The sequence below is a fragment of the Salvelinus fontinalis genome, chromosome 21, assembly GCF_029448725.1.
Source record: "Salvelinus fontinalis isolate EN_2023a chromosome 21, ASM2944872v1, whole genome shotgun sequence".
Classification (NCBI taxonomy): domain Eukaryota; kingdom Metazoa; phylum Chordata; class Actinopteri; order Salmoniformes; family Salmonidae; genus Salvelinus; species Salvelinus fontinalis.
This window is the reverse complement of record NC_074685.1, coordinates 29,893,157-29,918,663: the sequence shown is the minus strand read 5'-3', so window position 1 is coordinate 29,918,663 and position 25,507 is coordinate 29,893,157. Positions and strand designations below refer to the sequence as shown.

At 44.1% G+C, this 25,507-nt stretch overlaps 1 protein-coding gene across 4 annotated transcripts; it reads left to right on the top strand.

Moving 5' to 3' along the window:
* The first annotated feature begins 446 nt into the window (after positions 1–446).
* LOC129818607 (protein phosphatase Slingshot homolog 1-like) lies at positions 447–25,507 on the top strand. 4 transcript variants are annotated; one of them, XM_055874681.1, is made up of 17 exons: positions 1,024–1,070; positions 2,670–2,707; positions 6,719–6,904; positions 7,106–8,219; positions 10,068–10,168; positions 11,051–11,115; positions 11,208–11,329; positions 11,428–11,496; positions 12,072–12,137; positions 12,614–12,808; positions 12,997–13,090; positions 13,330–13,458; positions 16,358–16,404; positions 16,634–16,780; positions 17,045–17,245; positions 19,373–20,009; positions 20,286–25,507. In XM_055874681.1, the coding sequence occupies exons 4-17, from the start codon at positions 8,122–8,124 to the stop codon at positions 21,414–21,416; spliced, it is 3,102 nt and encodes a 1,033-aa protein (XP_055730656.1). In that variant the 5' UTR covers positions 1,024–1,070; positions 2,670–2,707; positions 6,719–6,904; positions 7,106–8,121; the 3' UTR covers positions 21,417–25,507. The 4 variants fall into 4 exon arrangements, with proteins under 4 accessions (XP_055730655.1, XP_055730656.1, XP_055730658.1 ...); XM_055874683.1 differs by lacking the exon at positions 7,106–8,219; XM_055874680.1 differs by lacking the exons at positions 6,719–6,904; positions 7,106–8,219 and having other exon boundaries at positions 447–1,070.

The following is a 25,507-nucleotide window of genomic DNA, read 5'->3' as shown; positions in this document are numbered from 1 at the left end:
AAATCCCCCCCCCCCCCCCCCCCCTTTATAATTTCCTTAATTTTGTGGCTAGTCAAATACTTTCTGTGGCACACAGAGTCAAATACTTTCTATAGAACAGACTTCACATCAAGATAGGCAACCGAAATTAATAATTAAACTATGTGTGTTATATTAAACATAGAGTGAGTAAAATGTAAGCAAGCAATAAACATTTCAGAACAACTACTAGTCGAATAAGACGAATATTGGCAAAGAGATCTATTTATAGACTAATACACTTGAAACAAATAACCAAACCGAAAACTGCAGACAATATTAGTGCCTCCCCGCGATCAAACCGATATAAAAAAATAAATGAAACGCAGCCTAACGTGATCAGAAATCTCAACTTTCAAGCAAGTCGCAGCAATGGAGAATTGAGACCGTGCGCGTTCAAGCAAATCGCAGCAATGAGGAATTGAGTGCGTGCGCATTCACGCGAAGGCGGGGAAGAATTCTGGCAGGGGGGAGCTTTTCGGCACAACACCGGAACATCCGCCTGTTCGGGACTCTGCAAAGAATAGTCTGTGGTCTATAGTCTCAAAAATATAGTCTGGCCAGAATCACCTTGACGACATTTGCCCAATGACAGCGCGCACGCAAATTGGTTCGGCCAATCGTAGGATCCGGCAGTAAAACAGAAGCGCATGTCATTTCTGCTCACGCAATCTACGATGTTTTGTTTGTCTGCGTGATAAAATGGCATATAACACAGATGGACGAAATGTTATACTTGCCTTTACAACTATTTACAGATGACTATTCTAAAGCGAACTGTGGCGGATGAGCGAGGTGGAAGCCGGTGATGGGTGTATCATGGTGAAATCAGAGGCAAAAAATATTTAATGCGATCCTGAGCTTTTTCTCCTGTGCTGGACAGGAACAATTTCGGCGCATCTTGTCCCAGAGCAACGCGCCTTTCTTTCTCCCATTCAAAGGACTCCCCTCCTCGGTAACAGCAGCCCACCATGGCCCTGGTAACCCTGCAGCGCTCTCCCACCCCCAGTGCAGCATCCACCGCCAGTACCGCCACCACCAACGCGGGGGAGGTAAGTGGAAACTGTCTAGCGCGGGGGCTGTTAGCTATAGGCAGCGCCGTGGAGGAAACGCCGGGGATGCGCCCGATACCCACGTCCCTCACCCACTAGGCCCAGCATAGCAGAGAACGCTTTCAGCTGTCAATATCATTTTTGAAATTTTGTGACTTTTTATATAACACGACAAAACAGTTTTGTATGGACATTGTTTAATAGTTGACTTCCTGGAATCCATGGCGTTTAGAATGGTTAACGTCCAGCCCCACGACGTTAGCTCGTAAACAAAATCTGAGCTGGGGATTAGTTAGCAGAACAATGCATTCATTGCGTGTGGCAACATTTTATTTCTGCCTTCAGCTTGTGTGGTTTAAAGACAAATATGCGTTTATACGGTAGGTACTTTAATTAAAATATTAACTCATGCTTTTGCACATTTTGTAAGTAATTTGTTTAAATTAATTTGCTTTGGCTGGCATATGGAATAGAGTGAGATTGATCCGAATTGTACAACTAGCTACTTGCCTATTAATATGCACGGTTACATCCCTAGTGAGTCAGGGATGCTGCGGTTGGTACCCGCTCGTTTTAATGGTTCAACTCACTGTCAAAATACTACGGTGACAGGTGTGAGCTAATATTTCAAAACATATGAGATCATAGATAGTGACCTGGTATGGCCAGTAGAGAGCGCTGATACACTGTATTCAATGCAAGTGTATCGAACGTTTAAAACCTAAGTTCAGTTAAAACATACACTGTAGTACATCTCTCCGGCTTCTGATCTCCCTAATAAAGCATATGATGCATTTTTAGACCATGACTTTCAAAGGCCAATGAACCCATTATGGCTTGAATTCCCATCGTGGCAGTCAATTGCGCACACAAACACACACATGGCTGACTGCTGCAGAAATGATGTCATACTAATTACATCATTAAAGATACTGCTGCAGAAAGGATTTCATACTGAGTTGGTGACCTACAGTATAATCCTGTGTATTCCTCTCTTGTTTACCTGAAAGTATCTAGAGTATGTTGCTGCAAGTGATTGGATTAGTTTGAGCTGTTGGATTAAATAACCTCTTCGACATCACCACGGGTCAAGCACAGAGTTTAGGCCTATGACAGTGCTCTGTTGGGCACCACTTCTGTAACCTTTCATGGACCACAGAGAGAGTTTTATGCACAGATCTTACTTAATGCAACAAACAACCACAATTACTCTGCCCTCTGTCCTCAGGAGTTACATCATTGCTCTAACTATTACTTTACAGTAGGCCTTAGGTCTTTATTTAGTTACTTGTTCACATAAATCAAAAACACCATAGTAATGGCCTATATACCCAAATCTTTAAAGGGAAGGATTCCCTCTGATGTCTCTACCAGTCGATGGGAATCCTCTGAGACATTGTACTGTAACATTGTGATGAGGTATTATAGCAGGTCAATGAAGGGAGCATAGGACATAGCAGGTCAAAATATGATCATGTGCTGCTGTTGCGCAATTCATGCTGATGTACTGTCTGCACAGCCATGATGGAAGGGTTACAGGTTTGTGTCTCTAGTGGGCCTACAGAATATGTAACATTTCTCTTTGTATTTGTCTTGCAGGATTTTGGGAGTGATGATGACCGGAGAGCAAATCAGAGGTAAGCCCCCCCCCCCCCCCCCCATATTTCCCTGAGAAGCTGTGCATGCACAGACATTAACTTATTATGGGCAGGTGGGATGGTAGCGTCCCACCTGGCCAACATCGGTGAAATTGCAGAGCGAGGAATTCAAACTACAGAATTATAAATATTTCACTTTCATAAAATCTTGTTAATCCAGCCGCTGTGTCAGATTTCAAAAAGGCTTTACGGCGAAAGCACACCATGCGATTATCTGAGGACAGCGCCCCGCATACAAAAGCATGAAAAACATATTTCAACCAGGCAGGTGCGCCACGAAAGTCAGAAATAGCGATATAATAAATGCCTTACCTTTGATGATCTTCTTCTGTTGGCACTCCAAAAGGTCCCAGTTACATCACAAATGGTCCTTTTGTTCGATAATGTCCTTCTTTATATCCATAAAAACTCAGTTTATCTGGCGCGCTTCAGTCAATAATCCACCCAGTTTCCCTCCATCAAAATGCATACAAAATGAAACTTTTCCAAACAAGTCAAACAACATTTATAATCAAACCTTAGGTACCCTAATACGTAAATAAATGATACAATTTAAGACGGAGAATCATTATTGTCTTTACCGGAGGAAAATACCAAAGAGCGGGCTCTCTTCCACGCGCTTGGAAACACAACAGCCAAAATGGGAGCCACCTAGAAAAACTACAATTTCTGGCTCATTTTTCCAAAAACCAGCATGAAACTTTTTCTAAAGACTGTTGATATCTAGTGGAAACCCTAGGACCTGCAATCTGGGAGGATTTCGCCATATAATAAAAGTGACAGCCATTGAAAATATTGGTTTTGCCTGCCATATCAGTTTTGTTATACTCACAGACACAATTTTAACAGTTTTAGAACATTTAGAGTTTTCAATTATACCAATTATATGCATATCCTAGCTTCTGGGCCTGAGTAACAGGCAGTTTACTTTGGGCACGCTTTTCATCCGGACGTGAAAATACTGCCCCCTACCCAAGAGAGGTTAAGGATGCAGTAATGTATTGGAAGGATATGTTGTGCTCCAGTAGGGGGAGGGGTGGTATACATTGGCCAGGAGATTGGTGAGTATGTTTCCCAAAGCCTATGGACATTGACCCCTGACCCTGGTGTCAGTGGGAATTTCAGGGTTAGGTTACAGCAGGAGGCACACAGAATTGTCCTGGTGAAATAACATGGACGCTGGTGCTGAATTACACATATTGTAGGTCTATGTTGGTCTGGATGAAGAATTTATTATTCTTGCGTTAATGTTATATCCATTAAAAAACAAACTCAGCAAAAAAAGAAACATCCCATTTTCAGGACCCTGTCTTTCAAAGATAATTCCTAAAAATCCAAATAACTTCACAGATCTTCATTGTAAAGAGTTTAAACACTGTTTCCCATGCTTGTTCAATGAACCATAAACAATTAATGAACATGCACCCGTGGAACGGTCGTTAAGACACTAACAGCTTACAGACGGTAGGCAATTAAGGTCACAGTTATGAAAACTTAGGACACTAAAGAGGTCTTTATACTGACTCTGAAAAACACCAAAAGAAAGATGCCCAGGGTCCCTGCTCATCTGTGTGAACGTGCCTTAGGCATGCTGCAAGTAGGCATGAGGACTGCAGATGTGGCCAGGGCAATTAATTGCAATGCCCGTACTGTGAGATGCCTAAGACAGCGCTACAGGGAGACAGGATGGACAGCTGCTCGTCCTCGCAGTGGCAGACCACGTGTAACAACACCTGCACAGGATTGGTACATCCGAACATCACACCTGCAGGACAGGTACAGGATGACAACAACAACTGCCCGAGTTACACCAGGAACACACAATGCCTCCATCAGTGCTCAGACTGTCCGCAATAGGCTGAGAGAGGCTGGACTGAGAGCTTGTAGGCCTGTTGTAAGGCAGGTTCTCACCAGACATCACCGGCAACAACGTCGCCTATGGGCACAAACCCACCGTCGCTGGACCAGACAGGACTGGCAGAAAGTGCTCTTCACTTACGAGTCGCGGTTTTGTTTCACCAGGGGGGATGGTCGGATTCGCGTTTATCGTCTAAGGAATGAGCGTTACACCGAGGCCTGTACTCTGGAGCGGGATCGATTTGGAGGTGGAGGGTCCGTCCTAGTCTGGGATGGTGTGTCACAGCATCATCGGACTGAGCTTGTTGTCGTTGCAGGCAATCTCAACGCTGTGCGTTACAAGAAAGACATCCTCCTCCCTCATGTGGTATCCTTCCTGCAGGCTCATCCTGACATGACCCTCAAGCATGACAATGCCACCAGCCATACTGCTCATTCTGTGCGTGATTTCCTGCAAGACAGGAATGTCAGTGTTCTGCCATGGCCAGCGAAGAGCCCGGATCTCAATCCCATTGAGCATGTCTGGGACCTGTTGGATCGGAGGGTGAGGGCTAGGGCCATTCCCCCCAGACATGTCCGGGAACTTGCTGGTGCCTTGGTGGAAGAGTGGGGTAACATCTCACAGCAAATCTGGTGCAGTCCATGAGGAGATGCACTGCAGTACTTAATGCAGGTGGTGGCCACACCAGATACTGACTGTTACTTTTGATTTTGACCCCCCCTTTGTTCAGGGACACATTATTCCATTTCTGTTAGTCACATGTCTGTGGAACCTGTTCATTTTATGTCTCAGTTGTTGAATCTTGTTCTGTTCCTACAAATATTTACACATGTTAAGTTTGCTGACAATAAACGTAGTAGATAGTGAGAGGACGCTTCTTTTTTTGCTGAGTTTAGTATAACTATCATCCAATCAATTGGCCCACATGTTGATCGCTTGCAAAAGGGATGGAACATCACACATTGCAGCCCGTTACAGTAGTACATTAAATGTCCCTATCAGAAGACCCTTCTACACCTAGATGTAGGCCTAGTTGTATCCACTGTAATAACAGTGTAAATGGTTCAACCCAGAGTTAACATTCCCATCAACTGCTATCATACATTCCATCAAACCAGAAACACTATCCAGCTGTATTGCAGAGCTGGGGGTGAGTAGCACAGATGGAATCCTCTGCTCGGCTACAGCAGGATGTGATGTAATGGTCTTGTTTTGTTCTAGATTAGACTGTCAGAGTTTCTTGGTAAGAGAGGTGATAAGACCTATTTGGCCATTGTAGTAGGCCCAGTGTTGGCTGCACACACTGTTCTCTAGTCCAACCTGGCTGGGCAAGGGAGGTTTCAGCCTTACACAACATATTCCCTCATCTGGTATACATGATACATACAGGGTGTGTTGAGATTCGAACATTGACAAAGTAGACTACATTCTTGGTGGCACCAGGCAGATAGAGGAATGTTTGAAAGGTGGGATGGAGAGACATTGTGATGATGTAAAATCTTTCCTGCAGAGCTGCTTCTGCCTGCTCTCTTGGCAGAAGCAGCATGGAGGATGAGAGAAGTTTTTTTTTTAAACACACAGAAACTAAACCAAATGATTGATATGAGGGGTTTTGAATCAAGCATCATTGCATGTTATTTTTTAGTTAAAAGGCTAAACCAGGGGTTCTCGAAGTGGAGGTGCTGCAGGGGATCTGCAGAAAAATAATAATATTGTATATTTCATTTTTTTTAAATGTATTACTAACAGTTCAAACCAATTTTGTCCAAGGGGTCTGGAATATACATTTTTAGAGGGTGTAGGATTGCAGGATATTAGCTTAAAAGCTGCAACAACTAAAAATCTCTTCCCCATGATGATGTGTAGAATTGCAGGGCATTTGTTTGAAAACTGCAACATTTTCTCTCCGATGCCAAGAGGCAGGCCTTTAAAATGTTCCTTCCCAGGGCCGGAGACTTGGTTAGTCCGGTCATGCACTGCTGAAGTCATAGTAAAACATTTTATCTAACTCAAGTTGTGTTCTGATTATGAGGGGATCCCTGATGCATTTGCTATCACAAAAGGAGTCCCCGGCCCCAAAAAGTTTGTGGACCCCTGGGCTAAAACAAAGACTTTTGTGTTGATAATGATAGAGAGTCCCCAACCCAGAGACACGCTGTCGGGCGGAATCACGCTGTTGGGTGGAATAGTCACACCATTGATTATTGAAGAGTCTGTTTTGGGAAGCGGCCCAGCCTAATCCACGTTAGACCTGCTCATCTCGTCCTCTCTCACTCCTGTGGACCCAGTGATGTCAGCGAGTCTGCCTCTCTGAGCAGGTTAGCGGTTTTAATCATGAATCTTGTTCTTTAGGCAGCTCTACAGTTGTCACTAGCTAGCACGGCCACAAAGTCATACATCTAATTTTAAACCTAACCTTAACCACATTGCTATCCCTAATGTCTAACCTTAAATTAATACTAAAAAGCACATTTTTGTTTTATAGAATTTTTACAATATAGCCAATTTTGACCTTGCAGCTGGCATATCTAATGGGAAATGGACCAGTTCTGCCTCCAGAACAACACTCATGACAATAAACGTCAACCTGCCCTCTCTGAAGGCCAGGCAGAAACCTGATCCACATTCAACCCTCCAGCAGCCCTTGATTCTCACAGCACCCTGCTTGCCTCAGCCAGAAACCCCAAGTAGCAGACAGGGTTATGCAACAGCCAAGGAGAGCGCTCACCTCGTGTGTGTGTGTGTGTGTGTGTGTGTGTGTGTGTGTGTGTGTGTGTGTGTGTGTGTGTGTGTGTGTGTGTGTGTGTGTGTGTGTGTGTGTGTGTGTGTGTGTGTGTGTTACATGCAGGGACTTAGAAAGGGGAGATCTCCTTGGTATGTGTGTGTTGTCTAACAAGTAGCTTTCTTAAATTGCTTCAACCTCTGTCTGGAATATTATGGACTTGGATGTGTTCTGTGAACGAGTTGTGGTTCATACAAAGTTGAATATGTCACTCAATGAGTAGTATGTTTCCTTTGGCTCAGTGTCTCATCAGGGATCCTTCATGTCAAACAGCCTCCACTCTACAGACGCGTGCTTTGTAGACTGAAGCTGAGCGGAGCTAGATTCCCTGCCACCCAACCCAGCCAACGCGAAATATGCTTGAATAGAGCTTTTGTGGAGGAGTGTTGCGGAGGGAGTGCTGATTGCTCAAGCGCGCGCTGTGAGGAAGAGATAAGCAGCAGACACAGCAGAAGTCTGAAGACTAATCCTCACAACCCAGACGGACAGGAGGGAGCGACAGACACACCAGACCAAGACAGGATACATGATCAGACTAGTTCAAACCACTTAACGCCTTTTTACATGGAACAAAAAATTAAGAAACCCAAGGCAATCTTGGCTATTGTGCTTCAAAAGCCAAATGTAGTTTTTGAGGCATAAAATGGTTGTGAATGTAATTTTTGCACATGGATGTGCTATGAAGCTATAATTTGTGAGGAAGCCAGTAGACCAGAAAGCCACTGAGGGAGAGATCCAGTAACCAGCATCAGGATGCATCTTGTAGTGGATCCCTCGCAGGAAGCCATGCTTACCATGCTGCCTCACTTTGTGGAGAACGCAGTCCTGACTCAGAGCGAGATCTACCGAATGTAAGTCCTCAGCACACTCACTCCAGGAGAGGCAATCCTAAGTGTTTCTGTCACTGGCATTATTACTTTGTGTTAGCAAAGATGGTTTGAACGGTGTAACTTGGAAGTGCGTGTATTGTGTGACCTGCATTTTCTGTTATTAGTCATTGGTAAAAAACAACAAAAAAAGTCAAATCCATTTTTATAGCTCTGTGCATTTTATTGACTTTTTTTTTTTCTTAGACATAAATACAAAGTGTACTTTAATTATGCATTTGATCGTACTGTTAGAATTGCTTACGGGTATTGTTTTAATTGCTGTCTAGATTCTAGAGTGTTCCTTTTTAGACGTCTACTGTTCCCAGCCGTCTTAGAGACATGTATTAACTCTGATTTGTTCTCAGTAATAGTGTAATGGACGGATCAACAGTAGCTGGAGCATATTCGATAAACCTTTAGGTCTATACATCCATCTGTCCCTCTTGTTTCTGGATTGTAATTATTGATGCAGTACATCCCATTTAGAGTACTTTGGACATTTTGAAAGATGAGCTACATATTATGTACCCAACTGATTTCCTATGGTACTCCACTCTCTGACCTTTTGACCGAGGCCACCCTCATCATCATTGTCTTTTCAGGACATTCTGAAAAGAAACAATACGACGTAACAGCTGAACAGAAACAAAAGCTCTTGTGACGGACCCACTCTGTCATACCAGTCTTTGTGTGTTGGCAGAGCGAGAGGGCAGCCTGCCTGTTAACAAAGCCCACCTCTGTTCCTTCTGGTCAATGTTATGGCCAGTGACCACTTAGCTCTGTTTCTCCTGGACATTGCCGAGTCCAATGAAAACCTAGCTTTTATCCGGGGGTGGTCAGTGCCTCCAGCACAGGGCAGTCAGGAGAGCTCATCCCTGGCCAGACAAGGGAGGGATGGTGCTGGCCCGATAGGGGACATATTACAGTGGTGGGCACAATTATCTGCCCCCCCCCCCCCAGAAAGGTCAGGGGACCTAATCACATTCTGTCAGTTCATTATCTGAGGGGAATATTTCATCAAGGAAAGGTCTCTAAAGTCTGCTGACATTCACTTACTGATTAGCGAGGAATGTCCTTTTCTGCTGGTCACTGAACCTTTGAAAAGCAATTAACAGCCATCCCACCCTGTCTCTTTCTCTCACTGTAGCTCTGCTCCCTGATTCTGCCCTCGGTTCATTTCAACATTTCCAGGTCATTGTCACGATTCCTGGCTTTAGAGAAAAACAGCCTGACTTATTGATAAGTGAGAAGAATACTGTGGTTTGGACAGTTAATTGAACCACATCAACCTTATGATATTCTGCAGTAGAGCTTCCACATAACTTTATATGGCTGTTTTACTTCACTGAAGTGAACTCACTGGTGTCTGTCAAAGACATGGGAAGTGAAGTAGGCTATGGCTGAGTAGTTTTGCGACAACAGACATTCTGTTCATCAGACCTACGTAAATGGAGCACAACAAAACGGGGAAGAGAGAACGAACAGGTGTAGAATGGAGTGAATATTTCTAATTTCCTCTGAGTAGAACGCTGTAGAAGTACAGTGTGCCACATACACTGCTTCAGCTGTTCAAGCAGTATAATGATTTGCCCAACACGCTATTTAGGCTTTCTGATGATCTGTTGCCTACTTACAGTACAGTATGTGCTCTTTCTTTCACTTCTCAAATGAATGCTTCCTCATTCTCTGTGTTACGTCATCAAACCACTAGATACTGATGCAGTCTGAGACGTCTGTAAACCCTGTTTTCCTGTCTGCTTGTCTGCCTGCCTGTCTGTGTTTCCTTGTCTGTCTGTTGCCTGCCTGTCTGTGTGTGTGTGTGTGTTACAGCCTCAGCGAGAGCTTCTTCATGGTCAAAGGAGCGGCCCTTTTCCTGCAGCAGGGCACCAATGCACAGGGACCCAAGACACCCACACACCACAAACTCGCAGGTAACTACAAATACTCTTGACACACACTGAGCCCGTTGTTCAGTGAACCGTGACAATGCCACTGCTAAAGCTCTATGCAAAGAAAATATCGTATTTGCTGAGGTTGGCTTGGCTTTTGTGGTTGAGCCTGTGTTTAACCCATGTTCACTGAATGATTACCTGGCCTTTGATTGAGTGCCCTCAAGGCAGGTATTGCTTTTAGCAGTAAAGGGGCTTTGTAGATCTGATTCTCCCATCAAGATGTTACATAAACTCACCAAGCTGGACTAACCAACCCGCAGTGCAGCCGATGTTACCTTAGTGGTGTGTATGTACCCGTAGGCATATGTGTGTCTGATACAGCATGTCTCATAGCAGGGTTGTTGTTGACATTTGTTCGATTGGGGAGTGCTATCCCTTCATTTTGGAGTCCAAACACACCCCTCCCCTCTCCTCCACTATGATACGCAGGTTAAACACAAGATCAATGTGTGGAGCACTCCAGATTCCTTGATTACATCACCAGGCGTTCAAGTCAATGCTTAGCTCTGATAAACCTTTGTCTGTGTGTTTACGCATATGACTGACTGTTTCTGCATGTTTGCATCAGTTTTAGCCGAGGGTTGTACTTGAGATTAGATGTTCTGGTACACCATTCCCAATTATTTTCATGTCCCGTCATGAGATGTTCAGGCTTTGCTCTGCCGTGTGTAACTTCTGTACAGACGTGTGTTGCTGTGGTTGGAATTGGATCAACCTGCAGGAGGGTATCTAAATGGGAGCCTGGATGGCTGAGCTGGAAATAGTTCTACAAGATATGGCTGATGGGTAGATCGGTTTGATTGATCGGGACACACCACCTGAAGCAGTTGGATTATGGTATGTGGTTCTCTTCTCTCCTAGGTGACTTACCTCAACACCTGCAGGTCATGATTAACACCCTCCGCTCTGAGGACCGCATTAAACTGGTGAGTCAAATCCTAACAAATGTACTTACCATCCATATTGATTGACGCACAGATGCTACACAGTGCAACCTATTCCTCCTGCTGTAACCCAGGCTGTACGGTTAGAGAGCGGTTGGTCTGACCGCGTGCGGTACATGGTTGTGGTCTACACCAGTGGTCGCCAGGACACAGAGGAGAATATCCTGCTAGGGATGGACTTCACCGATAAGGACAGGTACCCACCCGTCTTTCCTCCTCAGCCAGCAGTGATAGACTACAATGTGGTTTGTTGTTGTCTTAGAGAAATTATTGATTCCGTTGTATTATTCCCAGTAAAAGCTGCTCTATTGGGATGGTGCTACCGCTTTGGAGCGATACGAAGATCCATTTAGATGGAGATGGGTAAGTGCTGCTCTTCTATATTTACATTTTAATCATTTAGCAGCCGCTCTTATCCAGAGAGTCTTACATCTTCAGATAGCTAGGTGGGACAACCACATCACAGGCATCGAAAGTACATTTTTCCTCTATAACGTGGTTGTCAGTAGAGTCGCCCCCCAAATACGTATACATGGAACTTTCCACAAAGGTACGGTATGTGTCACACGCAGTACATCCCACAGACAATCAAGCTGTATTCACACAGTCAACCATGAAGCGTCTCTGATCGTTAAGGCCGTTCAAACGGCTCAGCCCTGTAAGGGACGCAGAATGAGTTACTTTGCCCTCCAGGGGGCAGTACAGTGAACTACAGCCATTTTCATCCCTCCATGTGGCAGATGAGCTTTTGCTGAGCTGTTAAAGTCATCCCTCTCTCTATGCTGGAGGAATGTTCCATTGGTTTGTTTCCTGAATAGCATCCCGAGCCACTATAGCTCAGCCCCTGTTTGTGTTTTCAAACCACTTTCTCTCTATCTCCCTCTCTCTGTCCATGAACCCAACCTAATCCTTCATCCTCCCATCTTCTCTCTCCTCAGAGGATTTAGTGTGACCACAGGAGGACGATCACATGTCTTCAAGCCTGTTTCTGTACAGGCCATGTGGTAAGTGTCTGTTTTGTGTTTTTAATTGATACTGTGTTTGGGTACTTCAGAATATCATTGTCTGGTGACCTTATATTCCCTGAAACCATAGTGACTGTCTATGGACAGTACTGTACTTTACCACCTTGAGCTTGTGGTGTTGGTTTCATCTTAATATCAACAATCAATGGAATGAAAATCATAAACTACTAGTGGAATTATTCAGGCTGATAGCACTGTGATGCTGAAAAAACGCTGACAGTGTCCATGCACCATCTACTGGTCAATAGACGTTACAATTTGTTTTCATTCTTAGCAGATTCATATTTTGCTCTGGATTTGACAAGCCACCTTAATAATGTGCTCTGAATTTCCTGCCGTCATTAAAAATCAATGATCCAAAGATCATGTCATTAGATCAGTGGAATAGCTACTGAACAGTTGCTGTTGTGAGCCTGTATTATGACTGAGAGCTTCTGCTACCGGCGTGTCTTCAGGTCTGCCCTGCAGATCCTCCATAAGGCATGCGAGGTGTCTCGCAGGTACAACTACTTCCCCGGGGGCATGGCCCTCACCTGGATGGGCTTCTATGAGAGCTGTATCACCTCAGAGCAGAGCTGCATCAACGAGTGGAACGCAATGACCGACCTGGAGACCACACGGCCCGACTCACCTGCCATGTTCGTCGACCGGTAAGACCTCACTCATCCGATTAGTAAAGTTCACTTCAGTTGATTTTGGTAATGTAACTGGAAATGAATCTTACTAATCTCAGAAGGTACTGTATGTCCATTATGGTGTTAACCGGGCCTTTTCTGTTGAAATGAAATGTGCTGGTTACATTCATAATTGTCTTGATGCATTGACGTATGTTGAACAGGCCAACGGAGAGCGAGAGAACCGAGTGTGCAATCAAAGCCAAACTACGCAGCATCATGATGTTCCGTGACCTGGAGAATGTCACTTCCAAGGAGGTATTGTGAGCTCCAAAAGTATTGGGGAAGTGGCACATTTTGTTGTTGTTTTGGCTCTGAAATGATACAATGACTGAGGATAAAGTGCAGACTGTCATCTTTAATTTGAGGGTATTTTCATCCATGTCGGGTGAACCGTTAAGAAATTATAGCACTTTTTGTACATAGTCCTCCCAACTTGACTTATGTGTATGGTATAGTACCATGGTGCAACCTAATACCTGATATGTGCCCCCCAGATCCGTGTGGAGCTGGAGCAGCATATGAGCTGTAACCTGAAGGAGTACAAAGAGTTCATCGACAACGAGATGCTGCTGATCCTGGGTCAGATGGACAAAGCCACACTCATCTTCGACCACCTCTACTTGGTAAGAACCTTTCTTGACATCCTAATGGTCTCTTTGTATCCATGAAGGAAAAAGGAAACCGCACACTGCTCTTGATAGTATCACTGATCTTTAATTAGCTTTACGTATCGGCCTCACGGTCTTCGTCAGAGCTTTTGTGAGTTAAAAATAAATGTTGCACCCTTATGTAGACCTAGCCCCACCCACATCCGTTCCACGCATCGAAAGGGGTTGGAGGCGAAGGAAAAAACAAATAAGTGCTACCCAATATAACAATATACATTTCATAAATATTCAAATAAAGTGTGTAAATAAGACTTATTAAACACGTCTGTAAAACCACAGTGAGGACATAGACCTACCGGGCAAGTTTTCATTAATCATTGGGTACATTGTACGAAAAACATCAGAGTAATCTTAAATAGGGGCATAATTCATGTTCAAATTCACAACATAACATACATAGGCATTTCATCATTAAGTCCTTTAGGAAATAATGTCTGGAGGGTGAAAATCCAAAAACATTCTCATTTACGTCTCCCCTGTCTGATATCTTAACTTTCTCTATGCCACAAGATCTAAAGGTAGAAATGTCATGCTTTAGGTCATTAAAATGTACCGCGACTGGATAATTCCTGTCCTTTCTCCTGATTGAACTTTTACGTTCAGTGATTCTCTGTTTGAGAGAACAAGAGGTTTTATCTACATAGCACAGCCCACATGGACATTTAATAATGTAAATAACATGTGTGGTGGAACACGTAATAATGTAATTTATTTTGAACCCTTTTCCTGTGTGTGGGTGGCAGAAATATTCACACTTCATCATATTGTTGCACTGTGCGCATCCTCTGCATTTATAGCTATCATTTGGAAGAGGGCGTAAAAGAGCTTGGCTGATTTTCTTTTGTGACTGGCAGTTGGCATGAACCAATTTATCGTGTAAATTGCGACCTCTCCTATACACAATAAGTGGTGGATTTTTAAATTCAGCCGGCAAAGCTGGGTCCTAAAATATGCCAGTGTTTCTTGACCGTACCTCCCACTTTTCGCGAGTTCAAGGTATATGTGGTTGTGAACATTATAGAGTATTCTTTAGCTTTACCGGGTCTTTTTTGTAGCAGTTCATCTCGTGTTTTTTCCAATGCCAAATTTAAGAGCTTCATCCACACATTGTGACGAATAGCCTCTTTTTAGAAACCTCATGCGCATCTCTGCTGCTTTTTCTAGATAATCCTCTGTGGAGTGGCATATACGGCTCAGTCTGAAAAACTGCCTTCTTGGAAGTCCTCTTTTTAATGGCTCAGGGTGAAAGCTGTCCCCCTGTAATAGAGTATTTCTGTCTGTTTCTTTTCTATACAGAGTTGTAAACAGGGTTCCATTTGATTTCTCAATCCACATATCGAGGTAATGAACACGCTGAGTGTCACATTCAATAGTGAATTTGAGATTGGTGTCAATGTCATTGAGTAGTGCCATTTAAAATCTGCCAGCTCTTTTTCCGTTCCTTTCCATATGCAAAAAAATGTCGTCAATATATTGATACCACTTCAGGACTTTATTCAAAAATGGATTTTCATTTTCATTATTAACAAAACGTTCTTCAAAAAGTTGGCAGAGGTTAGCATAGTTAGTTAGCATAGCTCGGAGCGAATGTGGAGCCCATCGATGTTCCATTCGTTTCGAGGTAGTATTCATCATCAAACCTGAAATCAAAACGTATTCAGCCAGCTCTAGAATACATTTTGATGGTGGATATTCGTTAGTATCTCTGTCTCCCAAATAGTGAGCTGGGGCTGCCCGCCACCCCACATGGGGAATGCTGGTATATAGACTCTCGACATGTAATGTGACCAAAATACAGTCTTTTGTTAAACCCGTTATTGGTGAGATCTTGTTTATGAAGTCTATAGAGTCTTTTCCATATGATGGCAATGTTTGCACATGAGTTTTAATAAAAATGTCTACAAAGTTCGACAACGGCTCTAGCATTGAGCCTATTCCTGCAACCACTGGTCTGCCTGGATAATTGCCTAGTTGTGTTTTAGGTTTGTGTAATTTCGGTAAAATGTACAGGCATGGACGTATGGCACATTTGCAGCAAAGATATTCAGGTTTTGAGAAGGTTGTTTTAATAGGGCTCCAGATTAGAGCATTTCCCTTTGGAACACCTGTGTGGGATCAACACTCAGTTTTCTATAGAAACGTTCATTACTGAGTTGTCTCTGAATTTCTTCTTTATATTTTTCAGAGTCTAAAACAACCACAGCACCCCCCTTATCCGCAGGTTTAATAACCAAAGAGGAATCTTTCATTAATTCATTAAGTGCCTGTTCTTCTGTTCTTCTGTTCCAGTGAGATTCTTCTGAATGTGATTTGTTTGTCTCGTATATACTGACATGGCTTCTTGTTCGACTAACCTACAATAGGTATTAATCGAGGAGTTGTTAACCATAGGACAGAATTTACTTTTGGGCTTAAAATGGGTACCAGTTCTTTGTTTTTGTAGGCCGAAACAGTGTTTTGCGAAAACACATGCATAAGTTTAATCTTACGAAAGAATTTAAACAGATCTACTTTGGTATCGAATGGTTTATCTGTACATGTAGATACAAAAGAGAGGCCCTTAGATTACACAGGTAGCCTAGCGGTTAAGAGCGTTGGGCCAGTAACCGAAAGATCGCTGGTTCGAATCCCGAGCAGACTGTGAAAAATCTGCCTATGTGCCTTTGAACAAGGCACTATACCCTAATTGCTCCTGTAAGTCACTCTGGATAAGAGCATCTGCTAAATGATTCAAATTAAACTACCGTCCTCCTCGCTAACCTCTGAACTCCTGCCACACCTCTCACTGTAACCCTGGTGTAGTAACCTGACTAAGTTGTCTTGATGTGCATTCCTTTGTTTGTTTCTTCTCTAGGGCTCTGAGTGGAATGCCTCCAATCTAGAGGAACTACGGGACTGTGGGTGAGTGGGCGTCTCACAAACACTAAAGCTCTGTCTAGAACTGCTCCCTAACCACCAGCCCTGGCTCACAAACATAGCGTTGTATTATTCTGTATTCTCAAGGACAATACATGTCTGTCAGGTCATTGTTGAATCTCTCCTTCAAAAGACCTACCAATACAAAAAGGTCTGTTAGAACATCGCTAGCACCACTGAACTAAAGACTGACGTTTTTTTCTTCTTGATGCAGTGTGGGCCACATCCTCAACGTGACCAGGGAGATAGACAACTTCTTCCCTGGCACGTTCACCTACCACAACATCCGGGTGTACGACGAGGAGGCCACAGACCTGCTGGCTCACTGGAACGAGACCTACAACTTCATTGTCCGAGCCAAGTGAGTGCCTACTTCTCAAAACAAACTGAACCCTACTTCTCAAAACAAACTGAACCCTACTCGTTGAACGGCTAACATGTATGGGAGCATGTGAAGTATTCACCACAGAACATCAATAAAGGCAATGTAGTCTATTAAATAGTGGCTAGTGCCTCTGTTTTGGCCGAAGTTTATAGAATAACTATGTGGACAGCCTAGTAACTATGGATAAGACATCTTCTAAATGAGCAGGGTTTTATTGTAAAACGTATTATTGCCCCACAGGAAGAACCAGTCTAAGTGTCTAGTCCACTGTAAGATGGGTGTGAGCCGGTCAGCCTCCACGGTCATAGCGTATGCCATGAAGGAGTATGGCTGGACTCTGGAGAAGGCCTACAACTTTGTGAAGCAGAAGAGGAGCATCGCTCGGCCCAACGCTGGTTTCATGAGGCAGCTGGCCGAGTACGAGGGCATCCTGGACGCTAGGTGAGTCAGTCAGGGTAGACGGGGGTACTATATTACAGGTATACTGTAAAACTTCAATTAATATTTGCTTCAATCACACACAACCGGCGCTATTTAGAGACAGGCTTCTATTTGAGCCAGGCGTGTATTTCCTTAATGCACACAGCTTTTGCTCAATAAAATGTTGAAAAGACTACCACATTTGTTTGTGACAAAATATGACCAGTATAAACCTTATAATAACAGATCCATCGCAGATCAGACTTGCGAAGACTAGGCTGCATATCATCAACCCAATTTCGTACTTTAGCACCATTCTCACTCGTTGAGCCGACCATGTCAATTCACACTGCTGTCTCATCCACGGCAATGATGTTGGTCTCCTTTATCGTCTTTCGCGCCATCTTTACGGTACGGAAGTTCACTAGTAAACAATTCACTTAGACCCAGCGTTTATTTGAAGTAGCCGTTTATTTGCTGAAATGTGTGCAGAGGCCCGGCTATTAAAAGGGACAGATGGCTATTTGCGACTCAGCGTTTTAATTTAAGTTTTACGGTATGTACGTCTGTTCAGGTATACAGTGCCTTCAGAAAGTACCCCTTGACTTTTTCCACATTTTGTTGTTACAGGCTGAAATTAAAATGTATTTAATTGAGATTGTGTGCTTAACAAGTCACATAATAAGTTGCATGGACTCTGTGCAATAAGTGTTTAACCAGATTTTTTGAATGACTACCTTATCTCTGTACACCACAAATACAATTATCTGCACGGTCCGTCAGTCGAGCGGTGAATTTCAAGCGCAGATTCAACCACAAAGACCAGCGAGGTTTTCCAATGCCTCGCAAAGAAGGCAGATGGGTAAATTGGTAGATGGGTAAAAAAAAAGCAGACCTTGAATATCCTTTTGAGCATGGTGTAATTATTAATTACACTTTGGATGGTGTATCAATACACCCAGTCACTACAAAGATACAGGCGTCCTTCCTAACTCAGTTGCCCGATAGGAAGGAAACCACTCAGGGATTTCATAATGAGGCCAATGGTGACTTTAAAACCGTTACATATTTTAATGGCTTTGATAGGAGAAAATTGAGGATGGATCCACAACATTGTAGTTACTCCACAATACTAACCTAAATGACAGAGTTAAATGAAGGAAGCCTGTGCAGAATCCATCCTGTTTGCAACAAGGCACTAAAGTAATACTGCAACTCACTTTTTGTCTTGAATACAAAGTGTTATGTTTGGGGTAAATCCAATACAACACATTACTGAGTACCACTCCATATTTTCAATCATAATGGTGGCTGCATCATGTAATTGTATTCACCTTTCAGTTGGACAATAACCTAAAGCACAAGGCCAAATCTACGCTGGAGTTGCTTACCAAGGCTACATTGAATGTTCCTGAGTGGCCGAGTTACAATTTTGACTTAATCGGCTTGTAAATCTATGGCAAGATTTGAAAATGGCTGTCTAGCGATGACAACCAAATTGACAGCTTGAATATTTTTTCTTATAATGTGCAAATATTGTGATAAGCTCTTCGAGACTTACCCAGAAAGACAGCTGTAATCGCTGCCAAAGGTGACGCTAACATGTATTGATTCAGGGGTGTGAATACTTATGTAAATGAGATATTTCCGGATTTCATTTTCAATACATTTGAAAAAATGTCTAAACATGTTTTCACTGTCATTATGAGGAATTGTGCGTAAATGGGTGAGGGGGGGGAATCATTTTGGAATTCAGGCTGTAACACAACAAAATGTGGAAAAAGTCAAGGGGTATGAATACTTCCAGAAGGCACTGTGTAACCAGCTGTGCCTTACGAGGAGTTTCTACCATTTAATTTACATTCTCACTCCACTGCAGTCATGAGGTATTCTACCTAACTCGCTGCATAGAGATCAGATCAAATGTGACCGTTAAATTACTACAGTAGCTGTTTAGACGGGGTCAGCTAAGTTAAGCATTCTGTAAGGTTATTCGTGTATTATTAGCTTGGTAGAGAGACTGCAGATAATGGCGACTGAATGTTTATTAGTGGCTAAGCATCTCATTATGTCTATGATGTCTGTCTGTATACAATACATATGCTCTGTACACATGGTCACTCTAACCCGCCCCCCCTTGTCCCCCAGTAAGCAGCGCCACAACAAGCTGTGGAGGCCCGAGGGAGGGGAGGACAACCCAGATGAGGCATCTGGCCAGTGCTGTGGTGGAGAGGAGACGCCCGTGGAGGGTGAGGCCTGGGGGGGAGAGGGCTGCGGAGCCTCCCCCTGCCGGGGCTTGGGCCTGGAGGTGGAGCCCTTGGACCCCCTCAACTACAACTACTACTTCAGACGGCTCTCGGACACGGCACTAGACAGCGAACCCTCCACTCCAGTGCGTGGTCCTCCCCTGCTGGGCATGGAGAGGGTGTTTATTGAGATTGAGGATGTGGAGAGGGACGCCCTTTTAGAGGACGAGGGCTTCCCCATGGCCCAGCTGGCTCTGCCCGGGGAAGGCACCGCCGCCCAGACCTGTGGAGGCCGCCTGGAGCCCCTGGAGGACATGAGGCTGAGGCTGGAGTTCAGCACGGTGGAGGAGGAGGACGAGGAGGAGGCACAGAAGGAGGAGGCAGAGATGGCCGCCCTGGCTTGGACTCCTGCAGGAGGAGAGGGAGCGAGAGAGGATGAAGAGAGGAAGGAGCAGGTCAACATGAACCGCTTTAACAACGAGAACGCCAACAACAGTAACCGCCTGGCTGCCAAGCGCAGCTGCCCCGCTACCTTCGACGTGAGTGGGGCATTCAATAGCTACTTGTATCTATAAGAATGGGTGTGTAAAAGTTGGGTTAATTTTGACTTGAACTGGCTTGGGGTTAGGGTTAAAATATTAAGCTTACATGAGGGTAATTGTAATGCCTTGTAATGCCTAATGTTTCTGTCATTATTCGATCCCATTCATTTCAGGGACCAGCATCTTATAGGTGTCATAATATCCGTGTTTTATTAGCTTCGAGAACTCTGTCTGACCATGCATTCCCTCCCTCTCTCTCTTTCTTCTGTTTAGGACAGTGCTAGCACAGGAAACCCTTACAAAGTCAAGCCCTCCTACCAGTCGTGTAAAGACTGCCTGCGTCTGCCACCAGGGCGGCGCTGTGAGCGCCCGGCAGGAGGCCGCAACCACCGCCTTAACCCCACACGTCACTGCGGGGTGGTCCCCACCATCTCCATAGACCCCCCTGGCACGCACTTCACCAACACCCCCGCCCCCCACTCCCCCTGCACCCTACCTGCCACCATTGCCCGCCTGGAGGCCTACCGCCAGCGGCTGGTGTCGCCCATGAGCTGCGAGGAACTGCCCCGAGACAGACACTGCTCCCTGGAGACTGAGGACATGGACGAACTGCAGGAGGATGAGGAGGAGGAGGAAGAACAGGAGCCAAGGCCAGGCAGGGAGGTTGGGACCGGAGCCATCACGGAGCTCACGTTTATGAAGCTCAGCCTGGACGGGGAGAGGCCAACAGGTCAGTCTCCTAGTGCTGGGGTGGAGTTGCAGACTGCTGGGGTGGAGTTGCAGCCTGCTGGTGGTGGAGTGGAGCTACAGAGGACAGGGCCTGAGCTGGGGATGGGGCTGGTGAGGCAGAGGGCAGAACAGCTGGAGAGGCTTTCAGGCCTGGCCATGGAGGGTCCACTCTCAGGGACTGGGCTCGCTGAGCAGATGGACCTGCACTTGGCGGTGGAGGAAATGGAGGTGGATGTAGGGATGCATTCTGAAATCCCCATTCCATCTACCAGCTGCACGGTCACAGCCGCAGACCCCCAGATGAACACCACCCTGGTGTCGTACCCCCAGGGGTCTGCCCAGACCTGGACCCCCGTGTCCTCCCCCCACGGCTCCACCCTCACCCGGAGCTCCAGCAGCGACAGCCTCCACAGCAACCGCGGGGGACACCAAGGCCTGGTCCGGCAGCGCACCCAGGAGATAGAAACCCGCATGAGGCTGGCCGGCCTGACCTTCCCCTCCCTGCTCAAACGCTCTAGCTCCCTGGCCAAGCTGGGAGGCCTCACCTTCTCCACCGAGGACCTCTCAGACCTAGCTGACGATCAGGCCCAGCTGTTCTCCACTGAGCCACCAGCCTGCCCCTCCACACCAGGGGGAGAGGAACCCTCTGAGCCCCCATCCACCCCCAGGAGCTGACTGTCTCCAGTGTGTCTCCTCCAGACAGGTTCCGCAGTCAGAACTTAGGGAGCAGGTTTGAAGGAGGATGGAGAAGTTGGCCAGGTTTGCTAGAGGTGTCCTGGAGACATGCCTGGAGATTCCTCTGTCTCTCGACACATATTAACAGCATGTTGGCTGGAAGAAAGAAAAATAACAACACAATTCCTATTATACATACATGTACTGTCTGTTTATCAATCCAAATAAGAGATACTGTTGGAGAAGGTACTCTCAATGGAGCTCAATGAATGTGTGCAACTGAGCCTCTGCTTTGATTCGTTCAACATCTCCTCATGTGCCCCTGAACAGACTGACTGTTGAATATTGAATCCTCACTTACTGTATTTTCCTCTTGCGTTTTTGTGTCACCGAATAACGACTTCATCATGTGAGCATCTTCCTGCCTCTTCGAGGGAAGCAGTGTACCTCAGTCGGAACACAAGCATCTCAAGAATATTTTAGTCCATGACTGTTTTTGTTGACTTGCCTCTCTTCTCAATGACTGGCTCAGCCAGCCCTCCTCCATTTGAGGTACTTCATGAAATAATGTCTTGAAAAGTGGTCAATATTCTATTCATGACCGTATAGTGTTACACAACGTCGTCACGGCTACATCCTCTTCTTGAGCAATGCTATGGGTGATGGGAAGAAACGCAGAAAGAGATGAAATATTGTCCAAGTCCCGTTTTCCATTCTCTCCTGGATTCGTTTGTTTCTTTGAAGCAGTTTAGAGGGAGCATATAAACGTTGGATTTGTTTAGTTTTTGCCACAGCTGGCATTTCACCACTGCTGTGCAATGGCAATAGGTACAGTAGTTCAATGATCTGATTGAGAACTCATCATCATCCTTGTATGGTTTGAGAGGATTTGTGGGCAACTGAAAGAGTTCAAATTGTTTTGGGATTGGATTTCACAATGCTGTATTACTCTACTTTACCACTGATTAGTGCTCTGTCCCCTCTTCTCCAGACCAGCTGTAGTCAGACATACTGTGTCTGACACCATATCTTTCTTCCATCATCTCTGCATCACTCTCAAAAGGCAATCAAATACATTAGGTTCAAGTGTTTCTGACCGCATTCCTCTTCTATTTATTCTCCTCCCTATTGACACACATTTGTGGTATTGCACAGTAGACATAGGAGCTTTGTGAAACCGGCTTTATTCAACTGTCATTGTGCCAGAGCAACATTGGACTACCTTTTATTTGTACTGTAAAAAAAAAAAAAAGGAATCGTTGCCATACATTGAAGCAGAACTACTGTATAAGTCACATTTGTTTGAACAGCTAGTTTTTGCTTTCACAGACCTGGGAGTTCCAAATGTGTCTGTGATGTCAGCAGCGTAATGGGTTTTAGCTGGATCTGTTTGGGAAAGAAAGGGCTTTTCTCAGCCTTTTGCATTAGCATGGTAACACTAACAGCCAAACAAGGAAGTTGGGACAAAAACAAGTGGAGGCATTGGAAGGAACAGACGATTATCTACCGTCACAGTTTCTCAGAAAGGGGTTACAATTCTGCTTTCTGTCGCAGTCTGTAGAATATCAGTAGCTAGCTACTAGAATTTTTTGTTTATTTACAGCAGACATGAGAAACTTCCGAAGCTGTGTGTAGAGCAGCAGTACAGTATGACAGGCCAAGTCTGACTGGAGGCTCTGCCATCCTGCATGCTGTTTGACCAATGTTCCCTTAACTTAACCCCTATATTTATCAGTTAGAGTATTTATTTAATACAGGTTCTAATTTGATAAACTGGCACATAATATGCAGGTAGTTGACTTCTTTGTGGCAAGCCTAACTTTGCCCCAAAGGGTATTATGCTTTTGAAAGTTGTTTGGCTGTTTATAAACTAATGCATTTGGCATGTTGAGTGTGCAAGGATAATATGTGTGATGGTGGCAGTGTGTGTGTGCAGGCGCATGCATACATCAGGAGTTTATTACCATGGTTGTGACAGGAGTGCTATGTGACGATGGAAAAGCTGTCTGTGTATGAGTGCAAAACAACTGTTACTCTTTTAAAGTAGGGGATCAATCAACTTTTTTTTTCAATAGAACTACATATGTCGTTGCCACTGACGCAATGACCGATACTATATGTAGACAAGATTGCTTTTGATTTGTGATAACTGAACAAAGAAAAATGAAAATTACTCAAAGGGTTCGTTCACCCAAATTACAAAATTACACATTATTTTCCTTACCCTGTAAGCAGTCTATGGACAAAGTATGACAGAAATCCATGCTATGGTGTAGTTTCCCTAGCACTGTTTCCAAGGCATGGGCCCCATTTTATTCGATTCTTTTGCGCATCATGTTCAAAACATCTATAAGTGACTTTGAGTTTCTCAATCAATTTTGGATACTTTCGGATGATTTGGACATGATACGCGGAAAATGCTAATATCGGTCCCGTGACTTGAATGGGATTTGTGCCACAAATGCTAAAATGTTAGCATGTAGAAACGGTGCCAGAGTAACTAAACCAAGGAATGGATTGCTGTCATACCTTGTGCATAGACTGCTAACAGGGTAAGGAAACCAATGTGTAATTTGGGTGAGCTATCCCTTTAATCATTTGAGTGGCTCTGCATTTGTTATATTAGTAACTATTGTAAATGTTTGTTACTCAGAGGTACTGGTCAAAGCAAATTTGCATTTCATTTTGGTACAAGCCACATTAATGGGTTGGGTTCTGTGGTCAGTGAACACTTTGTGGTGTTTGAGTTACTGTACTTAAGGCACTGGGTGAATTTGCCTGTGTTCACTGGTAGGTATTCAATTTTAAAGAGGTTGCCTCACAGGAAATACAGTTATTAGAATGGAATAGAAATTAGTAGCGTTTTAAATTGAGATTTGTCTACAGAACTGCCCCCTGTCCCTTTTTTAAAACATTTTATTTTATTGAATCTAGTTCAGCCAATCAGATGTCTAGCACTTGAGGTCACCATATATCATTTGGGTTTGCGCTTTATTCCAACCCACTGTTATAATGCCTTCATGTAGCTGTTATAAGCATGATGTAACTTCTCACATAGCAGGTTATTAAAGGGTTACAAAATACCCTATAATATTATAAAGAGTGGAATTAGATCCCGAAAGTTCAACTATTTATTTCATGACACTGGTGTGGTGATGACATTATTGTAGAATCTGTTTGGTTGGCCAGTGGTGCTCAGTGTTACGTCATGCTCATAGCAGTGAACAGTAGGCCATATGATGGAGGATTTAAGTGCAGTCAAAAGGAGTGTCTTGAACTAGTCCATCACAAATGATGCTATGCTTAAAGCTACTGCACTGTTTTTAATTTAAATATATATATATATTTCTACATAAGTGCCTTAACCCTGGCCTTAGCTCTGTCTGTCCTAACCTCGTCGCAGGCTTTGCAGAGTCATTGTGAATGAGTGTATCCATGGAAACACCACTTGCCCTCTGCCCCCAAAATAATTATCCCGATGCCCCTCGAAAGCTACATCTTGATGCACACGGAGTACACAAGCTCTCACTCCCATAACGTGTATTTGCTTGACAGGCTCCTCAATTGCTGTTATTTTGTTTTCTATTATTGAGACCAAAGTCTGAGGGGTTTATTTGTGCAAATGGGCACAGAACAAAGTTTTATATATACATTCCCAGGCATCTTAGGGTTCACCTGCCCTTACTGACAATCCTTAAACTGGTCAATGTTTTGAGTGTGAGACAGAAAGCTGGGTATAGAGACACTGAGACATAGGAAGAGGGGGAACTTATAGTAGGTCATGTCAAGAGTACAAGTTGCCACCTTTCCCTGATATTCATTCCTTACCATAAACAAGTGTTAGAGATGTTTTTGCATATAAGGCATAAATGAATGAAAAACTCATAAAACATACATCATCATATTGAGAGTAAGTTTTGTTACATTGATGGATTGTTTTTGTTATGTATTTTTTACATTTTAAGCTGTAACTTATTGTTTGCACTATGTTAATGTGTAATGCACTTTTTAAACATTTATTTTACATTTTGTTAAAAGGATGTTCAGTGGATGTGAATCATGGAAATAAACCATTTCCTCTGCATAACCTA